The sequence below is a fragment of the Vombatus ursinus genome, unplaced genomic scaffold (genome assembly GCF_900497805.2).
Source record: "Vombatus ursinus unplaced genomic scaffold, bare-nosed wombat genome assembly UNPS02014772.1, whole genome shotgun sequence".
In the NCBI taxonomy this organism is placed as follows: Eukaryota; Metazoa; Chordata; class Mammalia; order Diprotodontia; family Vombatidae; genus Vombatus; species Vombatus ursinus.
The window spans coordinates 21,291,601-21,316,581 of NW_020954550.1; the positions used below are offsets into that span (position 1 = coordinate 21,291,601).

General features: G+C 36.2%; 1 protein-coding gene across 5 annotated transcripts in view; it reads left to right on the plus strand.

Moving 5' to 3' along the window:
- The window catches only part of IL6ST (interleukin 6 signal transducer), a 45,561-nt gene extending 23,930 nt beyond the window's left edge, over nucleotides 1-21,631 (plus strand). For 4 of the 5 annotated variants that reach the window (XM_027863482.1, XM_027863484.1, XM_027863483.1 and 1 more), the window contains 10 exons: nucleotides 556-715; nucleotides 2,447-2,529; nucleotides 3,881-4,091; nucleotides 5,482-5,664; nucleotides 8,122-8,223; nucleotides 8,381-8,527; nucleotides 8,822-8,962; nucleotides 12,559-12,655; nucleotides 13,264-13,345; nucleotides 14,300-21,631. In XM_027863482.1, the coding sequence (XP_027719283.1) occupies nucleotides 556-715; nucleotides 2,447-2,529; nucleotides 3,881-4,091; nucleotides 5,482-5,664; nucleotides 8,122-8,223; nucleotides 8,381-8,527; nucleotides 8,822-8,962; nucleotides 12,559-12,655; nucleotides 13,264-13,345; nucleotides 14,300-15,046 (1,953 nt within the window). In that variant the 3' untranslated portion in view covers nucleotides 15,047-21,631. The remainder of the gene's footprint in view (nucleotides 1-555; nucleotides 716-2,446; nucleotides 2,530-3,880; nucleotides 4,092-5,481; nucleotides 5,665-8,121; nucleotides 8,224-8,380; nucleotides 8,528-8,821; nucleotides 8,963-12,558; nucleotides 12,656-13,263; nucleotides 13,346-14,299) is intronic. The other variant, XM_027863481.1, reaches the window with a different exon arrangement.
- Nucleotides 21,632-24,981: the final 3,350 nt, after the last annotated feature.

Below are 24,981 nucleotides of genomic sequence, written 5' to 3' on the forward strand. Positions count from 1 at the left end.
TAGCTGTAACTTTACAATCCTCTGGAATTTTTTTGAAATTTCATAGAAAATTTAATTAGGCAACTAAAAGGGTTCTTATACCTTGTGTCCAAATATCTGCAGAATAATAAAAATGAATAAAGAATGACAAAATCTATATCATAGTCTTTATATGTGTACTCTGAAACTTTACTACTGGAGTGGTTTTTTTTTTTTAATTGGACAGCAAAAAAAAAAAAAAAGAATGAGGGTTTAAAATCATTAGATTTCCTTTAAAATGCAAAAGGTACTCTGATTTTTACTTAGAAAAAGCCCTGGGCTTTAGCCCTGGCTTTAATATCTCGTTGGTGGGTTACCTTGAGCAAACTCTTAACCTCAGCTCTGTCATCTGTGACAAAGAAAGACTAATACTTAGACTTAACTTTGTAGTGTTGTGTTTTGTAACCTTAAGGTTCAATTAATTTTCCATAATTTTTGAGGTGACTCATTTTGTATTCATCTTATTGCAATACTCTGATTTGTATAATATTATATAATTTTAAAATCCTTTATTAAAATAGCTGTGTTTCTTTTTAGATTCCTCCTGAAGACACAGCTTCAACCCGAGATTCATTTACTGTTCAGTATCTTAAACCTTTTACAGAATATGTGTTTTCAATTCGTTGTATGAACAGAGAGGGTAGGGGATTCTGGAGTAATTGGAGTGCAGAATCAAGTGGAGTCACATATGAAGCTAGTAAGTAAAAGTCTTTCACACAGACTTAGCTGCTTAAATTCTTTGTGTAAATTATCAGCTTCAATTTTAAAATCAAATGAATTTAGGATGCTTCATAAAAATACGCCTTTGGACTTCTGGTTCTGTGACCAGGAAGAAAATCAGCTTAGTCACTTTCCACAGACCCTCCCAAAAAAGATATTGTACACCACATGTAGAGCAATTGCAGCTGAATCTACAGGACAAGGAAAAGAAAACCATAGCAGGGTAAAATCCTTATGAATTGATACATGAGAACTCAAATCCTTAACACCATTCAGCACACCTCCACACTCCCAAAGAAGAAACGCTAGCTGACTTGTAGGACTGTGCCTGGAATTCATCATAAGACCCTCTGGGGTAGAGATTCTGCTGGCCCAGCTGGCCTCGAGCCTGCTTCTCAGTCCTGATGCACTCAGTAGACTCTGAGCACTTACCAGAGGTGGGGGAGAATGTAGACTGAAAAAGTGCTGCCCAGCCTTAGGTTAGGGAGTCCTAAGACTGCAGAAACTCACTGGGAACATAGTTCCAGGCCTCTCCTTGCCTTCCCTCCCCCTCCACCCCCCACACAGAAAGCAACAGATGCTGATTCAGCCCAGCTCTGAGAAGAAAAGGAGGAGAACCTGACAGACAGATAGGAAGAAAATCACTAGAGGACGGCATCACAAAAACCTAGAGGGGAGAGAAGAGCCAAGGAGAGAAGGAGATCAACGGTGTCAGGTGCTACAGAAGAGTCAAGAAGGATTAGGATTGAGAAGGAGCCATCAGATTTGCAACTAAGAGATAATGGGATAACCTTGGATAGAGGGAAGTTTCAGTTGAATGCTGACATTGGAAACCAGATTGCAAGTGGGCTTAGAAAAGAGGGAGAAGAAAGAAAGTAAAAACACCCAATGTGTGCAGTTTTTTTCAGGGAATTTAGGAGAGAAGAAAAGGAGAGCTTACACACAGTAGCTGCTAGGGATGGTCGAACCAAGTGAGGGTTTCTTCTTCCTCTTGCTGTTTTGCAATGTTAACTAATCATTTTACTGTTTGTTCCTCCACTGGAGATTCAAGTCAACAATGTCACTGAACTGCTCAAATTAATGATTGATTTTAACTTTAAAACATAGGGTAATGCCTAAAATACAAGCAGATTAACAATTGATTTCATCTGTATCATTCTTGCCCACGTTATTCCTGCTCTTCAGCCCTTAATTAGATATGAACTTTATGTTACAATAACTAATGGAGACAGTTAATGACTTCAGTAATGTAGCAAGTTACAAAATGAAGTTACCGAAACAATAGCATTTTTGTACAGTGATAACAGAATTCAGGAGGAAGTAATAGAAAAGCCTCATTCAAACTATCAAATACATAAAATATCTGGGAGTCAGTCTACTGTAGATTGTACAGGTACAATGTACAGGTACATTGGGTACCTGTATAATAAACACAGTTACAAAATGCTTCTTAAAGAATGGACACCTTAACCTGAAGGATTTGTTTCTAGCCCCACATTTTTACCCAGGATTCCAGATTTCTGTTTATCCAAAAAATTGAAGTATCTGACTATGGAATGCTCAGGGACAGGATATTGGGATTGGAGAGTGCTAGCATTATATGGGATTGAAATACGCACAGCTATAGAGGTAGAACAAAGCAAAAAGGGTTCTAAATTATTATTCTTTTGTCCTTTTCTTTAAAAAGATTTTCCCTTCTTTTTTTCAGAACCATCAAATGCACCAAGTTTCTGGTATGAGATTGATCCTTCTCAAGGTCATGGATATAGACTTGTACACCTGAAATGGAAGGTAAAACATCCTCTTTAGATTATTTTGTTCCATGTATAATGTTTATATTAGACATTTTTTGCCCTTTTTAGCCAGATTCTTTTGTTTGACCATGATTCACTCCAAAGTGTCTGAGATAGGATTTGAACCCAAATTCAGCATTCTGTCTACTCTGCCCTGCTTCCTCTCCAACAACCCTGACAAGTGATCAACCAGCTTCTTCTTCAAGACCTCCAGCAGAGGGAACATCTACCCAAACAACCCATTCCATTTTTAGACAGCTGTTTTGGGAATTTTCCTGACATCCAGCCAAAACCTGCTTCTTCAACTTATATCTACAGCTTCTGCCCTCTCAAGTCAGATGAACCAAGTCTAATTCCTCTTTGAGGTGACATCCCTTCAAAGACATGAGGACAGTAAAGGACTTTCTTATGTCTTTTCCTCTAGAGTCAAACACTCCCAGTGTCACTGATTTACAGACAGAGAGAACCTGCCTTCCTATTGACCTCACCAGGGTTAGGGATGCAGGAGGGCTTTCTGTTTCCTCTGTGTATGTGTGCGTGTGTATGTGCGCACACACATACGACATATACATATGTTTATTTTGGTATAATGGATAGAGTGCTAGACTTGAAGTCAGGAAAACCTAAGTTCAAATCCTGCCTCAGATACTCATTAGCTGCATGACACTGGGCAAGTAACTTTACCTCTCAGCTTCAGTTTCATCATCTGTAAAAATGAGAATAATAATAGCATCTGCTTCACAGGGCTGTGAGGATCAAACGATAGAATGTATGTAAAGTGCTTTGCAAACCTCAGAGCGTCACAGAGCACCATTATTATTGTTGTTGTTGTTCTTTTGTAGAACAGTTGTGACCAGTAGTTGAAAATCAAATGTTTTAAGTATACTAATTTACCTGCCACTGTGCCCACCATTCTAGCTTGGGCTCTACTTCTGTTCTGCTTGCGTGCTAGACCTTCATAGCTCTGCTCAAGTATCTTACACTGTTCAATGTAACAAGCAAGGGCTATATTAGGTATCCGAAGACCTGGATTTAAGTTCTACAACTTCTGTTTGCTAAGTTTGTGACTGTAGGGAAATTACATGATCACTGTGAGCCTCAGTTTCCCCATCTGTAAAAAATGCTTGCTTTATGTACTTTACAAATTAGTCGTTAAGATCAGATGAGCTAATGGTATGTGATATCACTCTGTGTATCCACCTCTGCGTGCTAAGGGAAGATCTTACAGCAAAGCATGCAGAGACTTGACATGATTGTAGAATAAATGAATAGTAGAAATAATTCAAGTGAAGAAAAATGTTAATTCTGTCTGTGTTTCATGAAATAAACTGTAAGTACTTTCTTCACAGACTTTGCCTCGATCTGAAGCCAATGGAAGAATCTTAGATTATGAAGTAACTCTAAGGGGAGGGAAAACATCACATTTTTCAAGATTGATTAACGATACAAAAATGACTCTGAATATCACAAATGATCCATATGTTGCAAGTCTGAAAGCTCGTAATATAGTTGGAAGCTCTGATCCATCTACTTTAACTATTCCTGGCCATGACTTCAAAGGTTTGTATCTCTGAAAGAACACCGTGTTGATAAGTGTGTCATTTTTTAAAGATTGTTTTAAGGTGGCCTTAACCCCAATTGCCTAAAAAAAAAAAGAAATAAAAAAAAGATTGTTTTACTTTTTTTAGATGCCCGAGTGTATATCTCATTGATGATTAAATTATTTGACACCCAGTTTATAAAAATTAAGTTTTTCTTTTCAGCTGCCTGATTAAAGTATTTTGATAGTTCAAACACATCTCAAAATCAAACTAATACCAAAATATCCTTTTCCTTTCCTACAATGTATGGTAGACAGCTAGGTAGCGCAGTAGGTAGCACACCAGGCCTAGAGTCAGGAAGACCTGAGTTCAAATGTGGCCTCAGACACTTCCTAGTGTTGTGACTCTGGACAAGTCACTTAACCCTATTTTGCTTCAGTTCCCTATCTATAAAATGAGCTGAAGAAGGAAATGGCAAACCACTCCAGTATCTTTGCCAAGAAAACCCCGGATGGGGTCATGACTGAAATAACAACAACAACACGATGTATGTTAAAGGATATTGGGAATGCCTATACATTTTGCTCATGCCTTTGTTACCTTCAGTGGTAATGGCACTTAAAATGTTGTGCAACATGGTTCCGTCAAATATTTGCTGCCTACCACGGTTATTTATGGGGTTGTACTTGTTCATCAAAATAAATTTTAGTTCAGGTACCCCACTAAATCAATTCATCATACTCAGAGATTCTTATATATCTAATCCACAGACTAGTCAGGAATTAGGCCTTTTTCTGAACTTCCAGTAATAACCCTAGAGCCATCTTCATACTGTCATGGTTAGCTAGCTACTTCATCCCTTCTATGACATGGAATAGCAACCCTCATGCCCCACCCTGCCTAAGACATTCTCTACCTATTTACCTAATCGATCCCTCAGTTTTCTGGCCACATTTAAAAAAATATCTATCAGCAAGTAAGTGGCCTGTGTCATAATTATTCTAAACAATGAAGTAGGTCATAAATCCTTCACTTTTCTGCTTTATACTCTTGTAGCATTTTTATCACTATTCTTTCAGATCCTTAGAGATTTTTATGTTTAAATACTTCAGAGAGATATTAATAATTTTGTACTATTGTAAATAAGGATAATTTTCTGTTAGTACAAATACAATAAAGCAAAACTTCAGGTTTTTGGTCATAACAAGAAGTAAAGTTTTCCTCATGCATAAAATAGATTTCCATTTTACTAATGGAAACAGATTTTACTATAGTGATATAAAAGTGAAGATTGCAAAAAGAATGAATGGTTTAATTATATGAAATCTTCTAAAACTCAGATGACTATTATATTATGTAAAGTAAGCAGTTAATTAGTGTCTTTTTCAAATATGTGTTTCTTTCTTTAGCTGCTCACCCTATTACAAATCTTAAAGCATTTCCTAAAGATAATGAACTTTGGGTACAATGGACACCTCCAAATGAACCTGTAAATAAATATATAGTGGAGTGGTGTGTATTTTCTGACAATTTGCCGTGTACTCCTGATTGGCAGCAAGAAGGCAGTGCCACGAAACTAACCTACTTAAGAGGTAACCAAGGCTAGGAAGAAGTATTATTTTTGTTTAACCTCCTTTTATATGCTGTGGTCAGGTTGTTCTATTACATGACCCTGTGTGTTTTATAGACAAAGTAGCAACAAGATGTTCAAGTGCACAGGTTTCTGGGATATGTCTTTCATGAGATGCTGAGGGGAAAAAAATTACTAAATTAACTGACATACAAGAACAAATCTGTAGGTTAGGTAATGCCTTTCTTTACCTTTGTGTTACTGATTGCCACCAGGTGTTCTGTGCTTGCAGGGTTGGATTGATCAATTAGTAGTTGAAGCTTAATATAATTAATTAGATTCATTCAGACAGAAGGTGGGGAGGTGGAGAGAAAGGTATGTGTGTCTGCATAAGGGTATGTGGAAGAGGTGGGGGGAATAGCCCACTGTTAGAAAAACTTGGATACCCTTAGTCTAGAAGTTAGCCCAGGATAAGCAGTTGGGAGACTTTGATTTTAGTCTGACTCTCCCATCAACTAACTGTAGACTTCAAGCAAATCACTGTGCCTGAGTATCCTCATTTGTAAAATCATGGTGCTACCTGGCATTCCTACTTGGAATTAAATAATATTTTGAAGCCAGGAGGAACTTTACGTAATTATCTAATTTTAAGACTCCTTTTTAATGTCAAAAAAAATAATCAGACACACCTACATGATAGTAATTATACTATTGATATTTGTTGATTGAGAAAATACATGACAAGTTACTTTAAATTCAACATTTTAAATGAATTTGAATTGTAGTCATCCCAATAAATATCTACATATTTTTTAAAAGAATAATCCATGTATAATCTATTCAGTCTGCAGGAAGATATGCTAGCTGTGTGACCTTGGGCAATTCACTTAACTCCGATTGCCTCACACAAAAAAAAGAAAGAAAGAAAGAAAGCAACCCAGGTTTTGGGGCAGCTAGGTGGCCCGGTAGGTAGAGTGCTGGCCCTGGAGTCAGGAGGACCTGAGTTCAAATCCAGCCTCAGATACTTGACACTTACTAGCTATGTGACCTTGGGCAAGTCACTTAACCCTAATTGCCTAAAACAAAAAGAAAAAAAATTAAATAATGAAGGGGAAAAAAAAAAAGATGCGTTTGCTTAAGTAGGCATAGACCCTTTGCTCTGCAGCTCACAGATTGGGAAGAACTGATCAAACCAGACTTTGTTCGTTTATAGACAAGAAACTGAGTCTCAGAGAAGGGAAATGATTTCCGCAGTGTCACATAGCTCATTAACAGCAGAGCCAAGATTAGATGTAAATCTTTCTTAAAACACCCAATAAATTAGAAAGCATTTTGAAAAAATTAAAAGCACTATATAAAAATAAGATAACAGAATTTCAAATGTTATGTGCATTTGGTGATTCTTAGTAACTGTTTTCAAAATGGCAAAATTTCTAAATGGAAAACAAAAATTATTCAGCTTATATTGACTTTTCTAATTAAGTATAACAGTTCTTCCAAGACACATCTGTGAACCCAAAAGAAAGTGAAAAATTGTCTCTTGGTAGAAAAGTGGTCGATGTAGCTTTTTAGATTTTCTTTGAAAGCCTTGTGTTTTTCTGTTTTAATACAAAAGGGCATAGATTTAGAGCTAGAAAGAGGCTTCAGAGATCATGTTGCCTAACTCCCCCCACATTTACAGATGAGAAAACTAATATTCTAGGCCTGGTTAATCTACAGCAGATGAGAAGCAACAGTAGATTTATTGTCAAATTAAGAAAATTTATATTTTATGCTGAAATGGCCATTAAATTGCTGGAAGACAATTGTTGCCAATTATTTCTTCTGCATAGACCAATAATCGTGTTAAACTTAAGATTTTGGAATTTAATGTTTTTTAGACATTTTTATTTCAAGGTTTTAATGCTTCCAGAAAAATTGCACTGATCTCTGTTTTTCCCCAGGGAACCAGCCATGTGAGAAAACATAGTGGCTCAATCTGTTCCCTGGGATAATACCAGAGTTTTAGAAATGCCTTCTCTCTGCCACCTTACTTTTCAGGAAACCTTATTTGGTTACGTGCCAAGATGGCAGTAAACCTTGCCATTTAAGTAGCTGCCTTAGTCTCTAATGTGTGAAACTAATTGTCAGCCTAAGACTCAGCACAGTTTTAGGCCAGGTTTTAGATATTTTTCAGTGTAGTCTGGTAAATACAAACTTTTAGTTAAAATCTTTTTATTATTCAAAAGTAACTCATTAAATTGGTTTGATGGAGTTTTGTATTTCACTGAATTGGCAAGCATAAGTAAACTTTCAAAGTCAGGCAATTTTGATAGGCTTTCAATTCTATGTGAATTATGAAGAAAGTGATAGGATAATTCTATTTTTAAAAAAGAGGCTGTTGAATGATCATAAAATACGTAATTCATAACCCAGTATCAGAATTAATTGAATTCTTTCATTGTAGAAAACAATGTATAATTTATCATTCTTATTTTAGCAGATTTAATGGAGAGCAAATGTTATTTGATAACAGTTATCCCAGTGTATGATGATGGCCCAGGAAGCCCCCAGTCTGTAAAGGCATACCTTAAACAAGCTCGTAAGTTCAAAGTCACTTTATCTGAATATTTTAAAGAATGATTTTGCAATATTTTGTCATTTATAAATAATGACATTTTCACCAGTTTCTTGTAGCAAAGATATTTGCCAGTTCCTAATGACTTTCTAACTTAAGCAAATGAATATTTCTGTGACAGCCCCTTCTAGAGGACCTTTTGTTCGAACAAAGAAAGTGGGGAAAAATGAAGCTGTCTTAGTATGGGAGCACCTTCCTATCGATGACCAGAATGGATTCATCAGAAACTATACCATATTTTACAGAACTAGCAGTGGAAATGAAACAGGTAAAGAAACCAAAAGCATCAACTATTAAGATGTAGAATTGTCTGACCTTTTAAAGTGTTATTCTAGGTCTCACCCACTTAATTTAGTGTGGAAGCATAAAAGCTGGTCTTCTATGTGAAATGTGCTTTGTGATCATTTTCATGGCCCTAAGTAAGGAAAGCAAACACTTTTCAGCAATAGAAAGAATAAGATTATGAAAATTATTTACTTGTGATAAAAGTCTTTTGATTTGGTATTGGATTAGGTGAGGAAAATAGTTTTAGTAGCTAAGCATTTTTATTTATTTCTTCCAGCTGTGCATGTGAACTCATCCCACACAGAATATACACTTTCCCCTTTGACTAGTGACACATTGTACATGGTGCGGATGGCAGCATATACAGATGAAGGGGGCAAGGATGGTCCAGAATTCACTTTTACTACTCCGAAGTTTGGTAAGAGATAATTAATTGATACTTTTTTTTTTAAACAAGGTAAAAATGAACTCTCTGCTTATTGCTGAAAACATACCTCTGGACACATAAACATTAGATGTTAATAGTTGTATATGTATTTAATTGTAGGAAAGAATTAAAAGTAATGTTACAGTTTTTTTTTTAGCCAGTCAAATCTATCTAGTGTACTAGAAGACCTAACTGACTATATCATCCTTTACCCCTGTACTAGTACTTACATACATCCTTTTAAATTTGTTGCTTCTCACAAGCAAAATCATGGCCAATGTGTGATTTTTATATTTAGCCTCCACTCAAGTCCTATTGTGATGTCTCATTGTGGAGAATCCTAGGTTCTTGAGGGTTATGCCAGTAGTGCACAAGAACTTGTATATTACCCAGAGACCAACCTAGCTAAGTTTGGAAAGGTACGGGCATCACTAGCATTTTGGCTTCTAGGCGATTTTTATTTTTTCCATAGCAGTTTGTCTGCTTTGGTATGGAAGAATTTTAGACTGTGTCAATGAAGAGATCGGGGTTCTGATCATGGAGCCTCTAACAACATATTGAAGTATTATTTATTGCAGTAATATTTTGGATGAGATTTTTCTAATGCTTCTCTGGTATAACACACTACAAATAGCAGATATACAAATATTTATTACTTGAATGAGTATGTATAAAATAAATTAACAGCAGTGATACATAAAATAAACATCTATACAGTAAACTTATTTTACATTTTAAAAAACTTTTGATAAGAGAAGATGAATATTCATTATCAGATGGGAAAATTAGTTATTAGAATATCACTGTCCCTACTAGTCATCTATGGAAAGGCAGAATGATGAAATGTAATAGAAAAAACACTGGACTAGAAGGTTCTGTTTCCTAGCTCCTACTGGCTGATAGTGAGCAACTCACTTAAAATCTCTGAGCCTGTTTCTCTGTCTGTAAAATAGGTTTGACAGGTTTAATGGGAGGATCAGATAAGATGTAAAACACTTTATAAACTGTAAGTGTTATAGAAATGTGGTCTACTATTACATGTGGGATAAATAGTGTAAGAGAGTTGCATGGACCATTGGTGGTATTTATAACTTTTCCTTGCAACAAAGGCTACAGGAGTATTCAGATGACTCTATTCAGGTAAAGTTAGCTCCCAGTAGAAAACAGTGTTTTTGCTATACCATTCTCTAGTTGTGCCAAAAAACATTTTTCTGCTTTTAAACCTGATTCACAGAATGTCAGTGTTTGAAGGGATTTCAGCTCATGCCTAAAAAAAATATCCTCTCAACAACATACCCTCTAGCCTTTACTGAAACATTTCCAGTGAGGAGAGAATCTACTGTCAATCCAGTATTTATTGAATACATACTATGTGCCAGCACTCTACTAGGCACTGGAGTAACAAATACAATGAATAAAATAATTTCAACTCATAAGGAGTTTGTATTCTACCAAGAGAGACAAGAGGGAAATTACATATGTGTGTATATATACATACATATGTGTGTATACATGAAATAATTTTGAAGAAAATAAATACAAAATCATTAAATACAAGGTCAATTGAGAGGGACCATTTGAAACAATTAGCCAGTCTCTCAACCAGCATTAAGTGCCTATCCTTCAAGACACTGCATTTAAGCACTGGGAATTTAGAGAAGAGCAGAAGACAAGAAGTTCAGTAATGGGAAAGACAACTTGCCACCAACTATGTACAAACAAAATATATACAGGATAAACTGGAGATAATCAACAAGAAAGGCATTATCATGAAGGATTAGGAAATGCCCATTATAGAAGGTGAAATTTTAACTGGGACTTAAAGGAAGCCATGAGGCAGAAATGAAGAGGGAGAGAATTCCAGGCATGAGGACACCCAGTGAAAATACACAGAGTTAGACTATAAATGTTCTTGTTAGAGGAATAGCAGGGAGGTCAACATCATTGGATCACAGAGTATTGGAGGGGAAGCAAAGGGGCCTGGACAGGGAGGAAGGACCCGGGTTATAAAGGCCCCTAGAGTACAGCCCTTGGCCCCTTCTGCAGTGATGGTGTCAGAGTAGAGAAAAAGCAGGCTGAGAGGGCTAAGGGTAAGTTTTTGGACTGTCTATAAACTTTAACTTAGCTATTGCCACTCCAAATGTGAGGTCTTGTCCAGTGGATGAGCAAATTAGCATACTATTGAAGGAACTGAATTATATTAATCTTGACATTCTAACTTTAAATGCAATCAGAAGATAGAAGTTATAACTAGATAAAACAATGGCTAATAGGCTCTCATGAGAGAGGTAAATAAAGTAAACAAAGCTGGTTTTGTAATAGATCCAATGGACACAGAAAACATCATTTCACAAGGCATTTAGTTCTCTTGTGTTGTAGCGCTTGTGATAAATACTTGCAAAAAGCACACCATGAAGCTAATTGTGCCTGTGCATAGCAACAGTAGCTGACGCTTATGTGTGACTTGAAGGTTTACAAAGTGTTATAGATACAGTGCTGCATTTGATCATCAAGTTTGCTCTGTGAGGTGGGCTACAGGCATTGTCTCTGTTTTTTCAGAGGAAATTGAAATCTAGGCAAAGTGGCTTGACAGACAGTAAATGTCAGAGGCAGGACCTGATTTAGCTTTCCTTCTGATTTCACAGTTCCTTTGATCAAAGTCTTTAGCCTCTTCCACTTTCTAATGCTGCAATGCACTTGCCAACATATTTTCACTGTCAGGTTCTTTGTGAGATTTCTCTGCTCCTTATCTTTTACAACGAATATTGACCCATAAACCACTGTTTTTGTTTGTTTACACTTGTGCGCACTTCAAGGTGAAATAACTGAGTGTCCTATGAAACAACATTTAAGTGTGTAATTGAACACATCCCACCAACTCCTTTGTTCGCTTCTCTGAGGAAAACCTCGGAGCCATCCTCCCATTTAACTGAGGGTCTTTTGACAGCTGAATTTATGTCAGTGCCCACATGAATGGGGTTTACATTCCTTCTGTGATTATCACCTTGGTCAAATTAAAGTTTATAGATCTTCTAAAAACTAGGGGTCTTAATGCCCTCTTTTTCTTTTCTGCCTCTCTATTCCTGTACCACCGAGGCCAGGGGGTTAGGGGAGGGGAGAAGCCCAAGGGGCCACAAGAGACTAAGGACCATTTCATGTATTTTTTTTGTTGTTTCGTATTGTTTTGATTACCAGGGCCAGTTGGCTAACCTAATGAAGAGCTGCTCTGTGTGTGGCTAGCAGGCATGGTTCTGTTACCAAGGCTTATTTGAACCCTTGTCAGCATTTGCACTCTGCTGGCACAGCCTTCCAAAACTCAAGGTTACCTCTACTTCACAATATTATTCCATTAGACTTGGAGCCTCCTTGAGGTCAAGGACTACCTTCTGCCTTTCTTTGTCTCCCCAGCATTTAGCATGGTGTCTGGCACTTGATAAATGCTTGCTGACCAGCAGTATGGCACCGTCAGAGGACTTTGTGGAAGAGACACATACATAGGTGTACATACAGACACATACGCAAACACACCCACACACATACTTTCTCCTTTTCAGTATTACATTTCTCTTAACTTTTTTTTTTCTTAGCTCAAGGAGAAATTGAAGCCATAGTTGTGCCTGTTTGCTTAGCATTCTTGTTGACCACTCTTCTGGGAGTATTACTCTGTTTTAACAAACTAGACCTGTAAGTACCATTATTGTTCATTTTGTTCTTATATTTAGAAATTGTTAACTTGTTCAAAGTTAATTCATAAAGGTAAACACAGAAATAGTTTTCTAAAGCTGTGAAAGTTCTCTGAACTAGTAACAGTATAATTATACTTGCATTTTAAGCACAGTTCTTTAACTTTTTGGTTCAAAAAATAGTTATTTAAAATTCCAAAAATATGAAGTCTGAAAATCCTGAATAAGTAAACCATAATTTTTTAAAAATTGTTTCATACTGCTTCCCAAGTATGTTTTATGAAAAGGTAAAGAAACTATTTTTAAAATCCACTACCACTTTGTGGACTGTGAAGCTTTTAAAAATTGTTAATTGGCTAGCAGAATGAACTTTAGTGCGTTTAGGAGTGACATGTTAGTTTTTATGCCTACCTATGCCATCAGTTGTCTCCTTATGGATAAACTAAGTCTCTTAAGTGTATTTAACAATAATATTTCCCTGCTTGTTGCAGTGGGAAGAATTAGAGACTTTTGTTTGCTACTTGTTAAGTATTCCTACTTTGGAAATATTAAACTTTCTAAAAATTAATACATCTTTCTTTAAATATGTCCTTTTCTTCCCTTTTCTAGGATTAAAAAACATATTTGGCCTAATGTTCCAGATCCTTCAAAAAGTCATATTGCTCAGTGGTCACCTCACACACCAACTAGGGTAAGATAGAAATTGTCTGGGTTTTATTAAGAGCACTCATTCACAAAGCTAAACCTAAAAGAAGTGGAGTTGAACTTAAGAGAAATTTGGCTGACCAAAAGTAAAAGGTTTGATAAAAATTGAAGAAACTCCCATAGTTACCAGGTTGATAGTACCATCATAGCATATTTTATTATTATGCGAAGTACTATTGTCTAACAGTTAGAACAATTTGATGGGCTTAGGGGTTTATTGTTTTGTTTCGTTTTGTTTTTAGTGGCAAGTTCCCTTTGGCTAGATGCCTAAATAATTTTGCAGTAATCTTTTCTTGAATAAATTTTCTAGTCATACCTACTACCCTGTTAACATTTAACAGATGGGAAGATACTTATTTGTATAGGCATACATGCATAAAATACATGTGTGTCTGCATATATACATGTTCCGCAGTATGTACCCAAAAGTTTCCATCCAAGTAAAAGTTTGGCTTTATGATCCACAGATTTCTTGGTTTCTGTCCAGATAGAATCTTGCAGTCATTTTCTAATATATATAGAATCTAATTTGTAGGACTTTTGGTTTATGAAATATAACTGCAAATAATATGGAAGGAAAGGTTCAGGAAACTTTTATGATCTTACTCAATTCCATGTACATTTATTAAGCACTTACTATTTGTAAGGTACTATGTTAGGTTCTGGAGGTACAGAATAGTCCCTGCCTTCATGGAGCTTAAAGCGATTCATATTCTTGAACCAGAATGAATTCACTGTTTGCAGACTCGTCTAGATTACTTTTCATTTAGTGAATTTTCAGTCTACCTGATGAAAGCTGGAAAAATTTCAAATGAAGTCGTAGATTTGTGAATTGAACATACTTTCATAACTCTTCATAGGATACATGTTTTATTATTTATTCCTGAAAAAATAGCATGAATGTACACCATAAAAATAGATTGTTTTCTCTCTTTCTCAGCACAATTTGCATCCCAAAGATCAGATGTACCCAGAAGGCAATTTCACTGACACTGATGTCAGTGTTGTGGAAATAGAAGCAAATGAAAAAAAGCATCTTCCAGAAGATCTAAAGTCATTAGATCTCTTCAAAAAGGAAAAAATAACTACTGAGGGGCATAGTAGTGGCATTGGAGGTTCTTCATGCATGTCATCTTCTAGGCCAAGCATCTCTAGTAATGATGAAAGTGAATCTGGACAAAACACTTCAAGCACGGTGCAGTATTCTACTGTGGTCCATAGTGGCTACAGGCACCAGGTTCCATCGGTTCAGGTCTTCTCAAGGTCTGAGTCCACCCAGCCTTTGTTGGACTCAGAGGAACGACCAGAAGACCTACAGATCGTAGAGAATGGAGGAAGTGGTGATGGTGCATCACCCAGGCAGCAGTATTTCAAACAAAACTGTAATCAAGATGAAATCAGTCCAGATTTACCACATTTTGAAAGATCAAAGCAGGTTTCTTCAGTGAATGAGGAAGATTTTGTTAGACTTACACAGCAACAGATGTCAGATCAGAGATCACAGTCCTCTGGATCTGGACCAATGAAAGATTTTGAAGACATTTCTGCAGCAGATAATTTTGGTGCAAGTAACGACGGACAAATTCAGAGATTTGAAACAATTGGGTTAGAGGCAGCAACTGATGAAGGAATGCCTAAAAGCTATTTACCTCAGACTGTAAGACAAGGTGGCTACGTGCCTCAGTGAGGGAGGCTGTTTCCTCTTAAGACTTAAGCAGTGACTGTTTTCCTGTAAAGTAAAGCTAAGTATACTTTTATCTGTGACTTCAGATAAAAACATCACTTATCAAAGGTGGTTATTTGACCTCCGGGACTAAAGCATACTCTTACTAAAATGGGCTATTTCTCTTCCAGAATAACTGGAATTCTACATGAAGCACTACGTGAACTGTTTTGCATCCTGTCTGAATAGTTAAATTTGTGCTGCTTCAGGATGTTTGCATTTTAAAAAGAAAAAACTTGTCTAAAATTCTTTAAGTCAAACTTTTCATTTTTATTTTGTTATTGAGAAGACAGAGGGCATTTAAGCAGTCGGCATGGCCATACTGACTCAGAAATTTACTGATCTTGTTAAGACAGTCAGTCATTCTAAGAATAGTAAAAGTGCAGATATTTGAGCTTAGGAAGATTTTTTTAAGTGAAGAATGATATGTTTGGTTTTCATGTTTTAATAATATAAAGTAATTAACAAATGAGTTACATGTAATAAGACTGATTTCTGCATGCCACAGAAATGGTCAATCTTGTTATTATGTACTGCAACCATAAATAAATTAGGCCTAAGTTGACTCTTTTTCAATTATGATGATGCCATTGATTGTTACCACAGAACTCAAATTGTGGATCCTCCATCTTAGCAGTTTAAAAAGCTTCGATTTCCATTTTCTGTATTATATACTGAACATGATCTTCGCTGAAGTGGACTGGGCAGGGGAAAGGATTGGGAAGAGGAAATGACTGTGGTCCTGCTGTCATGAGCCACATTTAGGCAAATTCATTTTTGTCGAGTGTTCATTGGAGAGATCAAATGCTGCAAACTGCTTTAGGCATTTTTATAAGCCACTTGTAGTTTGCAGAGGTTTAAATTTCTAACATTTCTCTGTTGTATTTTGAAATTATAGAGTCTTATCAGGCTTTAGAAAATGTGGTTAGAGAAGCACTTTATCTAAACTTTTATGTTTATTTTAAAATTTTTGTCATTTAATGTATTTTGTGTTTTTCTCTTAAGCAGGCAGCATTGAAAAATTACTGGTTTTTTCTTAGCACTTGACTCATTTGATGCTAATTGTCACTATTCACTAACCAAAAAAACAAAAAACCCCAATGTAGTGATTTTCCTAGAATTGTAATCATTGCCATCACCAAAATGCTGTTTACTTATTTACTAAAATGAGTGTTTTTAACAAGATACCAAGAACTGTCCAGAGGTAGAATGGGAAGTAAGCATACCCAGCCTCATTAATTCTGTCTTGTGGTTAAGGACTTGTTTTAAAGCCTTTTTATATGCTGTCTTACCTTTCAGGGGCCTAGGAGCTACCTCTTCTTTACTGCTGGCTTAACTTTGTGTTTCACATATTCATTTGTATCACCCCCTAAAAGTCCATTCTCTACTAGCCGTATTTTAACAAGGTAGAAGTAGGCCAGACAGATTGGATAAATACTTGTTAGAGCTTGAAATGAGAAACAGCTTGCCAGCAGCAAAGTAGACTCATGCTATCGAAGGAAGGGGTAGGCTGTTTCTGTTTTTATAAGATTTGAGTTACAGAAATCAGACAGACTTTCAGATGTGGCTCTGCCTAAAGGTTACTAGTCTAGTATGACTAGAAAGCTAAAGTGAACTGGTTATTTCAAGATGAAATAAAATTCTATTTTCAACATGTTAATTGTTCACACTAGACTTCCCACTTTGTTTTTGTGAGTATGTAATCCTTACATTTTAATGCTTTATACTTATCAAAGAGGCCATCTGGCCTAGTGAATGTAGAACTGGCCTCCGAGTCAAGAAGACCTGGGTTCAGATATCCCCTCTGATACATTCTGACTGCCCCAGGAAACCCTTGAAGAGACTGTAAGTTTCAGAAGAGGTGCTCCTGGTCTGCTTTAGTAGAGGATTTTCCTCACTAGGGAGGTCCGTACAGTGATGAAATCACAGACCCAATTTTTTTTAAAGTTCCTTTTTAAAATGTTTTCACATATATGATTTCATTTAATAGACAATCCTCACTTCTCATGTGCTGAGACATTCAGTTTCCTTCCCCTGCCAAAAGACTAGTAAGAGTCATAGAATTGTAGACCTGGAAAAGATTTCATTTCACATAAATAGAATCAGCTCGGCCACTGGTTTTCACCTTTTGGTGTTATGGCCCCTTTTAGTTGTCTAGTGAAACCTAAACAACTTATCAAAATAATGTTTTTAAATGCACAAAATAAAATACAGAGAAAACAAATTATATTGAAATACAGTTATTAAAATATTTTTTAAAATCAAGTTCACAGACTCCAAGTTAGGAACCCTAGATCTTTGCCAGTCTCATCATTTTGGAAATTAAACAGTATTCCTTTTTCTGGTACAGGCCTCAACCTTGAGGTCACGGGTTCCCTACCCCTGGGAAAATTCCGTGAGTCTATATACAACTTAAGACTCAACTAGTAATGACTTGTCTCAGATTAAAAAATTCAGTGGCATAACTGCCTTTTAAAGTGGAACTTAAATATAGATCCTACAAAGTTCCAAATTTTGACAAATAAACCATCTATCCAAATTTTATTTCCTTTAAAGTGATCTCTCCTTTTATCTCTTACATCAGAAGTGGCATTAAATTCCCAAGTGTGGCCTGAACCAAATTAAAATGTAATTGGGAAATATTTCACAAAATAAAAATGCAATGAAAATAGATAATATTACATTATAAAACTAACTCAAAATGCAGCTCACCAGATCCTTGTATACAGTTTCTGTTTGAGTATGACACCATTGTCTTTATAGTACTTAAAGATGCTTCCCTGGCCATTATTCCATTCTACCTTTTGTATGTATGGGAGGATAAGTTAGGTGCCTTGCCTTAGATTCTAAGATCCTTGAGGACAGGCAGGAACTCTTGTTATTCTATATGTCCCTGCATATGGCACAGTGCCTTTTAACAAAGTAGGTGCTGAATTGAGTAGTAATGTTTTTTTTTAACTATTTTTTTTCATATCATATTTCTTATCAGATTTACTATGAGTAGAGTTTCTGTTAGTGGTATTGCACTTTGGTAAAACACAAACAATTTGGAGATGAAGGTTTTTTTTGGGTGGGGGAGGTGTGGCATTTTTTGTTTAGTTTGATTTCTTAACAATCCCAGGTAAAAGAATAGATGCTGATTATTTCCTTTACTTTTGGATTTCACTTAGTTTCTGTTCCTACTACTTCTATGCTAAAGTTTAACATTTTTTGCAAAATTTCTTTTAAATAGGTGAAACTCATAAAGTTTTATTTTATTTAAATCCCTAAGATAATGTTTCTCCTAATCAGAGTAACATATAAAATAACTTTATAAATGGATCCTTGTATATTGGTCTGATATACAAGTGTACTGATAAAAGTGTATTCTGTTTTCCTATATATAAACAAAGAATCTAATTTTTTTAAACTAAACAATCTTAGGATGAATAAATACTTGGTGGCAACCTTTAAGTGCCTAAAATATGTTCAGAGCTGGATTAGGCACTGTGCAGAATATAATCAATCCAGTTAAGATGACTTGTAGAAAACACTAGAAAATTTAAAGTCAGAATGTAAAGAAATGCAGACTACTGTGATAAAGATGGCAGAGCCATGAAATTTCAGAGTAAGGAAAAAGTTTTCAGTAGGATGTGTTCACAGAGTAGGTATGTCTTGAAGATCTTGAAAGAAGTATAGGATTTCCCTTGAGGAGACCTGGCAGAGCATGGCATTCCTCAAAGGAAGAACATGGAGGGAGAAACAAATAGGGAGTTTGCCAAGGGGCTATAACAAAACTGGCATAATCAGTATATATCAGTAGTCTTAACATTTATTCCCTGAGGCTTTGTAAATACAGACTGAAAATAGATTTGTGTAAATGCCATAGTCTTGCACTACTATAACCATCACGACTACTCTAATAAAAACAGCAGACCAAAGTGGTTTTCTTACTACTTATGTTCCCTTCTGATGGTTATAATAATGGATACAAAACGAGAATTATCTGCTTGTTTTGATTATTCTTTGCAATATCAAACCAGCTACATTACTCTTTGCCCAAATTTGCATTATTAGGGACTGACAATTTAAATGCCTGGTTTTCCTCCACCAGTTACTTTGAAGTTATATTAAGTATAATTTCTTATTCTATCCCTTTCTGCTCAACCCTACTGCTTCTTACCCCTTTTTTCCTCTCCCCCCCCGCCCCCCGCTAAAAAAGTTCCACCTGTGAAGATGAGATCTAACTTATGACTAGCTAGGTTATGATAAGTAGAAAAGGTATGAAAACTTTTTTAACCAGTTTCTCATTCTAAGAGTTGATTTATTTAAGTAAAGCATTCTTACATTCACGTGTAACAATGCAATTAGGAGGCATAATCTTAAAGTGAGTACAGATACCTAATTTTTTTGTTTAGACCATCTCATGCAGAAGGGAACTTGGATGACTAAACTTGGATTTATAATAAATTTGGGGTGCTCTTTAATCTTCCTCAAAAAGCTCAGGGAAAAGTCTACCTTTAAAAGTAGCACTTAACTGCCTGATGTAGTTCTGTCTTCTGAACTGACAATCTGGTTCTTGTCTTTCTAAGCAGAATGTTCAAATTGAACTAGTGTGACTAGTTTATCTATCGCAGCATCTAAAGGCTATCTATCACGCGAGGCATTGAGCATTAAGGGCTGCATGGAAATTTGTCATGTCTACATAGTATATGATCTATGTCTACATGGCACCAAAATGCCCAGTCAATAGAATACTAAAAAAGTTTTGATAGTTAGTTAACCTGATTGAGGTTACTCAATTCGGGTGACCTTGTAGACTCAGCCGTAATATGAAGCCTTTGGCCTGAAATAATATATCTGTCCACCCTTCTTTTCCTTTCTTCTCCCCTTTCCTTCTTTGTAGTTCTTAGAGTTTTAGGGGAGTGTGAGTCATTTTAAGAGAGCATCTTGTGAGCAAGATGTACAATGAGACACACATGCATACACACACATACATTTTATATAATATGTATATGTTTAATATAGTAGAATGAATCCAATTAGCTGGATTCTTTAAGACATGCTCGAATCTAGATGGAAACTTGCTTTTTGTGCAGAGATTCATTTTCCTTACCAGGTTTTCACATACAGAATGGACATCCAAAAGATAAAAATGCATTTGGGCATTAATATTTCACTTGCATTTTATCCAAAGAGGAAAAAAAAGCCACAATCTTGTTTTTAATGTTAAATTACTATCCTGGGAGATATGTAAAGAAGATATGTCTTTATACTTGCATTGAATATGTATGACAAATTTGACAGATCTGGTTTGTTTACAGAAAAATGATTCTGTAAAAAATACTTCTAAACCACTGATTTATTATTGTCTTTAAATATTAGGAGTCAGGATGACTTTATTCTAGATTAAAACAATGACACTTTATATGGAAAACAACCTCTTCATGGAGGAGGGTGAATTCAAGAGGTATATTTGCCCATTTGCAGAAAAAAAATTTTGTCAGCTACCACTAGTTTATTATTATTAGGACTGTTAAATTTTAACTAATAGTTACTACTAATGTCCAAGGTCTAGCCCTATTAGTAGGAAAAAGATATCGTGCTAAATATTTAGCCATTTTAAGAATAAAAGTTCTAAGAAATTTTCATTCATTAAAATGTAAAAAAACCTGTTTTTGTCTTTTTAAAAATATTAATCTAGGTTCATCTAGGAAGATGCCCAACATTTATGCCAAATAAGCTGAATTGTGTATATGATAGAAAATTGAGAGTTAATATGAAAATAATTAGCAAAATCATTAATTGTACATTTGTATATACTTGTTTTCATATTATTTGCTAAAACTTTATTAAGGATGTTACAAGAACCAATCTGATAAGCTTGATTTCTACTGAAAAGACACAATTACGAAATTAAGACATATATATGTATATATATGTACATGTGTGTGTGTATATATATATATATATACATATATATATATGTATATATATGTATAAGTGTAACAAGCTTTCATTAACCGGAGGATTAATTTAGGTAGAATCTCATATAGTTTGAGGCAGCACTTGTTTTGCCAGCACACACACTAAAACTGGAATGGTAACAGTGAACACTACTAGCATGCTCGCCCCCCTCCCCACAAAACTGGCACACAAATTCACATTTCATATTTTTTCATTTGTAATATTAAAATCTGAAAACCTGAAAAAAAAATAGTTTGGGACATTTGGATTAAATTGAGTTGAAGTTCAAATACTTACAACTTTTCATTGTTTCACCCACACACACACATACAAACTTAAGCCAACCAAAACCACAGCTGTAGAAAGAGAATGACTACATTGTAGAACTTCCAAAACTTGAGCCAGGTGACTAGTTGATGTCATCAAGTCAAGAAGGGGTCCTACGATACCATTTCATGTTTCATCATTTTACTTTCTCTATATTGCTATGTTTTCTCAAGGATGTGTTCTTTAAGTAGCAGATTTTAAAACTCGTGTGTTTTGTGTTTAAAGTTGCGTTAGTTGCTTCCCATTTTAATAAAGTATTCCATTGGGATGGGTTAACTGTTTGAAAGTCATTAATATGCGACACAAAACTATTCCAATGAATGGGGAACAGTGAGATGGGCAGCACAGGAATTTAACTTTCTGCAAGTCAAGAACTTAGATACTTGCACTGAGGTGGTCATTACTAGCTAACGGGACAAACTTTTCATGACACTTTAGAAAAACCAGAGCAGCACTGAAATGTCAGCACAGCACACACTCACACACATCCAGATCTAAGTACAGAAGTACTTACCAAAGCTAAATGGAGATGATTTTTAAATTACTCTGTATTTGTAAAGGTCAGTAGTACAAAGAGTTTGATTATATCCTTGATTTTGATTAAAACAGAAAGGTCAGCATAAACCCTTTATAATAATTAATTAAATTCTTTTTTTAATCAGGAATTCCAGGGACAATTCCATTGCAGAGTAGTGTACTATATGGCTTGATCTATTACCACTATTATGAAAGTAATGTTAAGAAAATTATAATAAAGGCCATTTGATGAAGCCCTTGTATCCTTTCTGTGTAAGCTTCATAAGAACATAAGATTTATACAGTTATCCCTTCCACATCACAACTTTCTCCATCTAGGTTTTGATGTATCTTGAGTTGGCATAAGAAATTAAATAGAAATTTTATGGAAGCCACAGACACACAAAGGCAAGCAGATGACACAGAAAGTTTAGAAGCTCAGAAATGCATAAAATATATGCACGGTATTATACAATATCAATTTATTTTATCTTTCAGTACCATAATAATTCAGGCTTCTCTGGTACAAAGGAAGGGCCAGAAACTTTCACGCAGTTTTTCCAGATCATGGAGGGTCGGAAGGGGGTCATCACACTCTTACCCCCTCACACGTGGAAGGGATAAGTGTAGCTGTAAACAACCTCGGAAGTCACTGAGTCCAACCCCTTCGTTTTACAGAAGAGGATCTGAGGCCTGGAGCCATTTAATAGCTTGCACAAGGTCACACAGAGGTTGTAAGTAGCAGAGCTAGGATTTCAACCTAGGTCCTTGACTTCAAATTCATTGCTAAATTCACTGAACCTTGCTAAGCCCTAGAGAATATAAAAACTGCTATAAATGTCATATAAATGCCAAAAAGCTGCACTTAAGAATAAAAAGGTATAAGGACAAATTATTTTTCAAAAGCTAATCAAATTTTTAAAAATTATTCAAATATCCTAACCTATTATAATCATAAATGGGTAATTACCTAGTACTCCATGCTGTGATTAGCACTATATCTTTGCACTCTGCCCCCTTTTATTTTATATCCCAGCTCTGAGCAGTTTTCATGTAAACTATGCCCAAAAATTGTTCACTTGCTAATTCTGCTGTTCCCACACCTAACTCTGATCCTATGTTCATGAAGCCTTTCCCACAAAATATAATAGTGTGCTCTGAAATTTGCAGGCAAATGCACATATAAACACGTCACAACCATCATTTGTTGTTACTCCAAATGTGATATTGAATAATTTTCCTTACACATTGTGCCTGTGAACCTTTAAATAAATTTAAGAAGTAAACCTTTTTTCATGTTCTTGGGTGATCGCCATCATTTAAGGCTTCCATCCAGATGGAAAACATTTGTAACTCTTGTTAGATTAAGCAAGAGGAGAAAAGCAAGTTTCAGGAAACATGAACTAAGTGCTCTGAGTATTTCAAAATACCAACATAGCATGATAGTAGTATTCATCAGAGGGTAATTGATGTTTCATTGGCCCAAATATTGGTGCTGATTATAATTTGGCAAATAGTTTTGCCACCTTTTTGATTCTCCAACAGAAGTTTCCCATGATCCCATGGCAAAATCATTTTCTCCCAGGGATGTGCTAGCAGCTGCAAACACTATCACTGTGCCACCTGTGGCCATCCCTAGAAATGGTGCCTTTCCAGAATCCATTTCGGGGGAAAATTGTATAGACACTGCCGTCCCATGCAAGGAGACAAGCTGCTTTCACCCTCATAAAACTGCCTGAAACTGAAGTTTACTGAGCTTAAAATGTCAGCAGGTCATTAGAAATGGCAGAAGATATTCAAATATGCCAGGGAAGGATCGCAGTAATGTTTCTTTTGATAACCATAATTCTTTTTTGTCCCAGCTTATTTAGCGCTATGAGCAAGTCATTAAAATTAAGATGAGAAAATTGATATCTTGAGATTCAGGACAAAAGGATTTAAATTGAATGGGGGAGGGGGCGAAGAAGGGGAGGGACTGACCAGATACTGCAGACAGGCAGAATAGAAATAAAGGTACGCAGTTATTCTCAGACAGTAACAGGAAAAGGAAAAGGAGGCAAAAATTAAACTTTTGTCATCACCTCTACACCCTAGTATTTAGAGTGTGAGTGAAAGATGTAAAGAAGCCTGCTGGGTATTGAGACTTGGTAGGATAAGCTTCATGACTAGATGTGGCAATAGAAAAGTACATTTGTACAAAGGAAATAAGGGGTTTTTTAAAGTTTTACCATCACTTTTTTTTTTCCAAGGAAAGGCAGCCTTTATCAAGCCCATCCTAGCCAGACGGGGGTAAATGCCCCTTTTTAGGGCTGCTCATCCGCATTTGGTGTCCACCTGTCACCCAGCTCTCACCCGTGGCTCCAAGAAGCCACAAGTACAGCAGCCACACCCTGGTAAAACGGTCTTGGCAGACAGGCTAACCCAGGTTGAGGGTAACCAACAGACCTCAAATCCCTCAGTGAGTTAGGGGATGTTTACCCCAAGCATGTAAAGACTTCCCCTGGCCCAATGGGCAGATAAGAAGAGTTTGTTCCAGCCACTGTGAAGGTGGCTGAAGCAGGTGGAGTGCTTTGAGCTTGGTCACACACCAAAGGTGCCAAGGTAACCTACTGCATTCTGGGCCATCGACAGTCATCTTGACTTTTGTCTTGCCACTGGGCTTCAATGACTCCAGAAGAGAGAGTGAGGTTGACGACTTGTGCAACTCTGACTCACTTAAATCCAGTTGACAAACAAGTCAAAACATCACCGTGATATCATTGGTCCTCTTCAAAAACCAAGGACCAACCACAACAACTAGCCAGACATTGTGCTAAGCCTAGGGATAAAGATACAAGCAAAAGTAAAGATAGTTCCCGCCCTCAAGGAGCTTATGTTCTAATGGGGGAAAAGGAAGCCGAAATGAGAGGTGGGAGGGAAATACAGGTATCTATGGGTCATGGTGTTGACGTCTAGAAAAGTCAGAAGCATAGCCAGAAAGGGGATGAAGTTTGGCCTACCCTCGAGCCCCTTCTCAAAATGGAGGGCCTAGGAGCAACTCACCAATGGGGAAAGACAAAGTGGAGGGATGTCCCAGGGTAAGAAGACAACAGGAGAAGATGAATATTCTT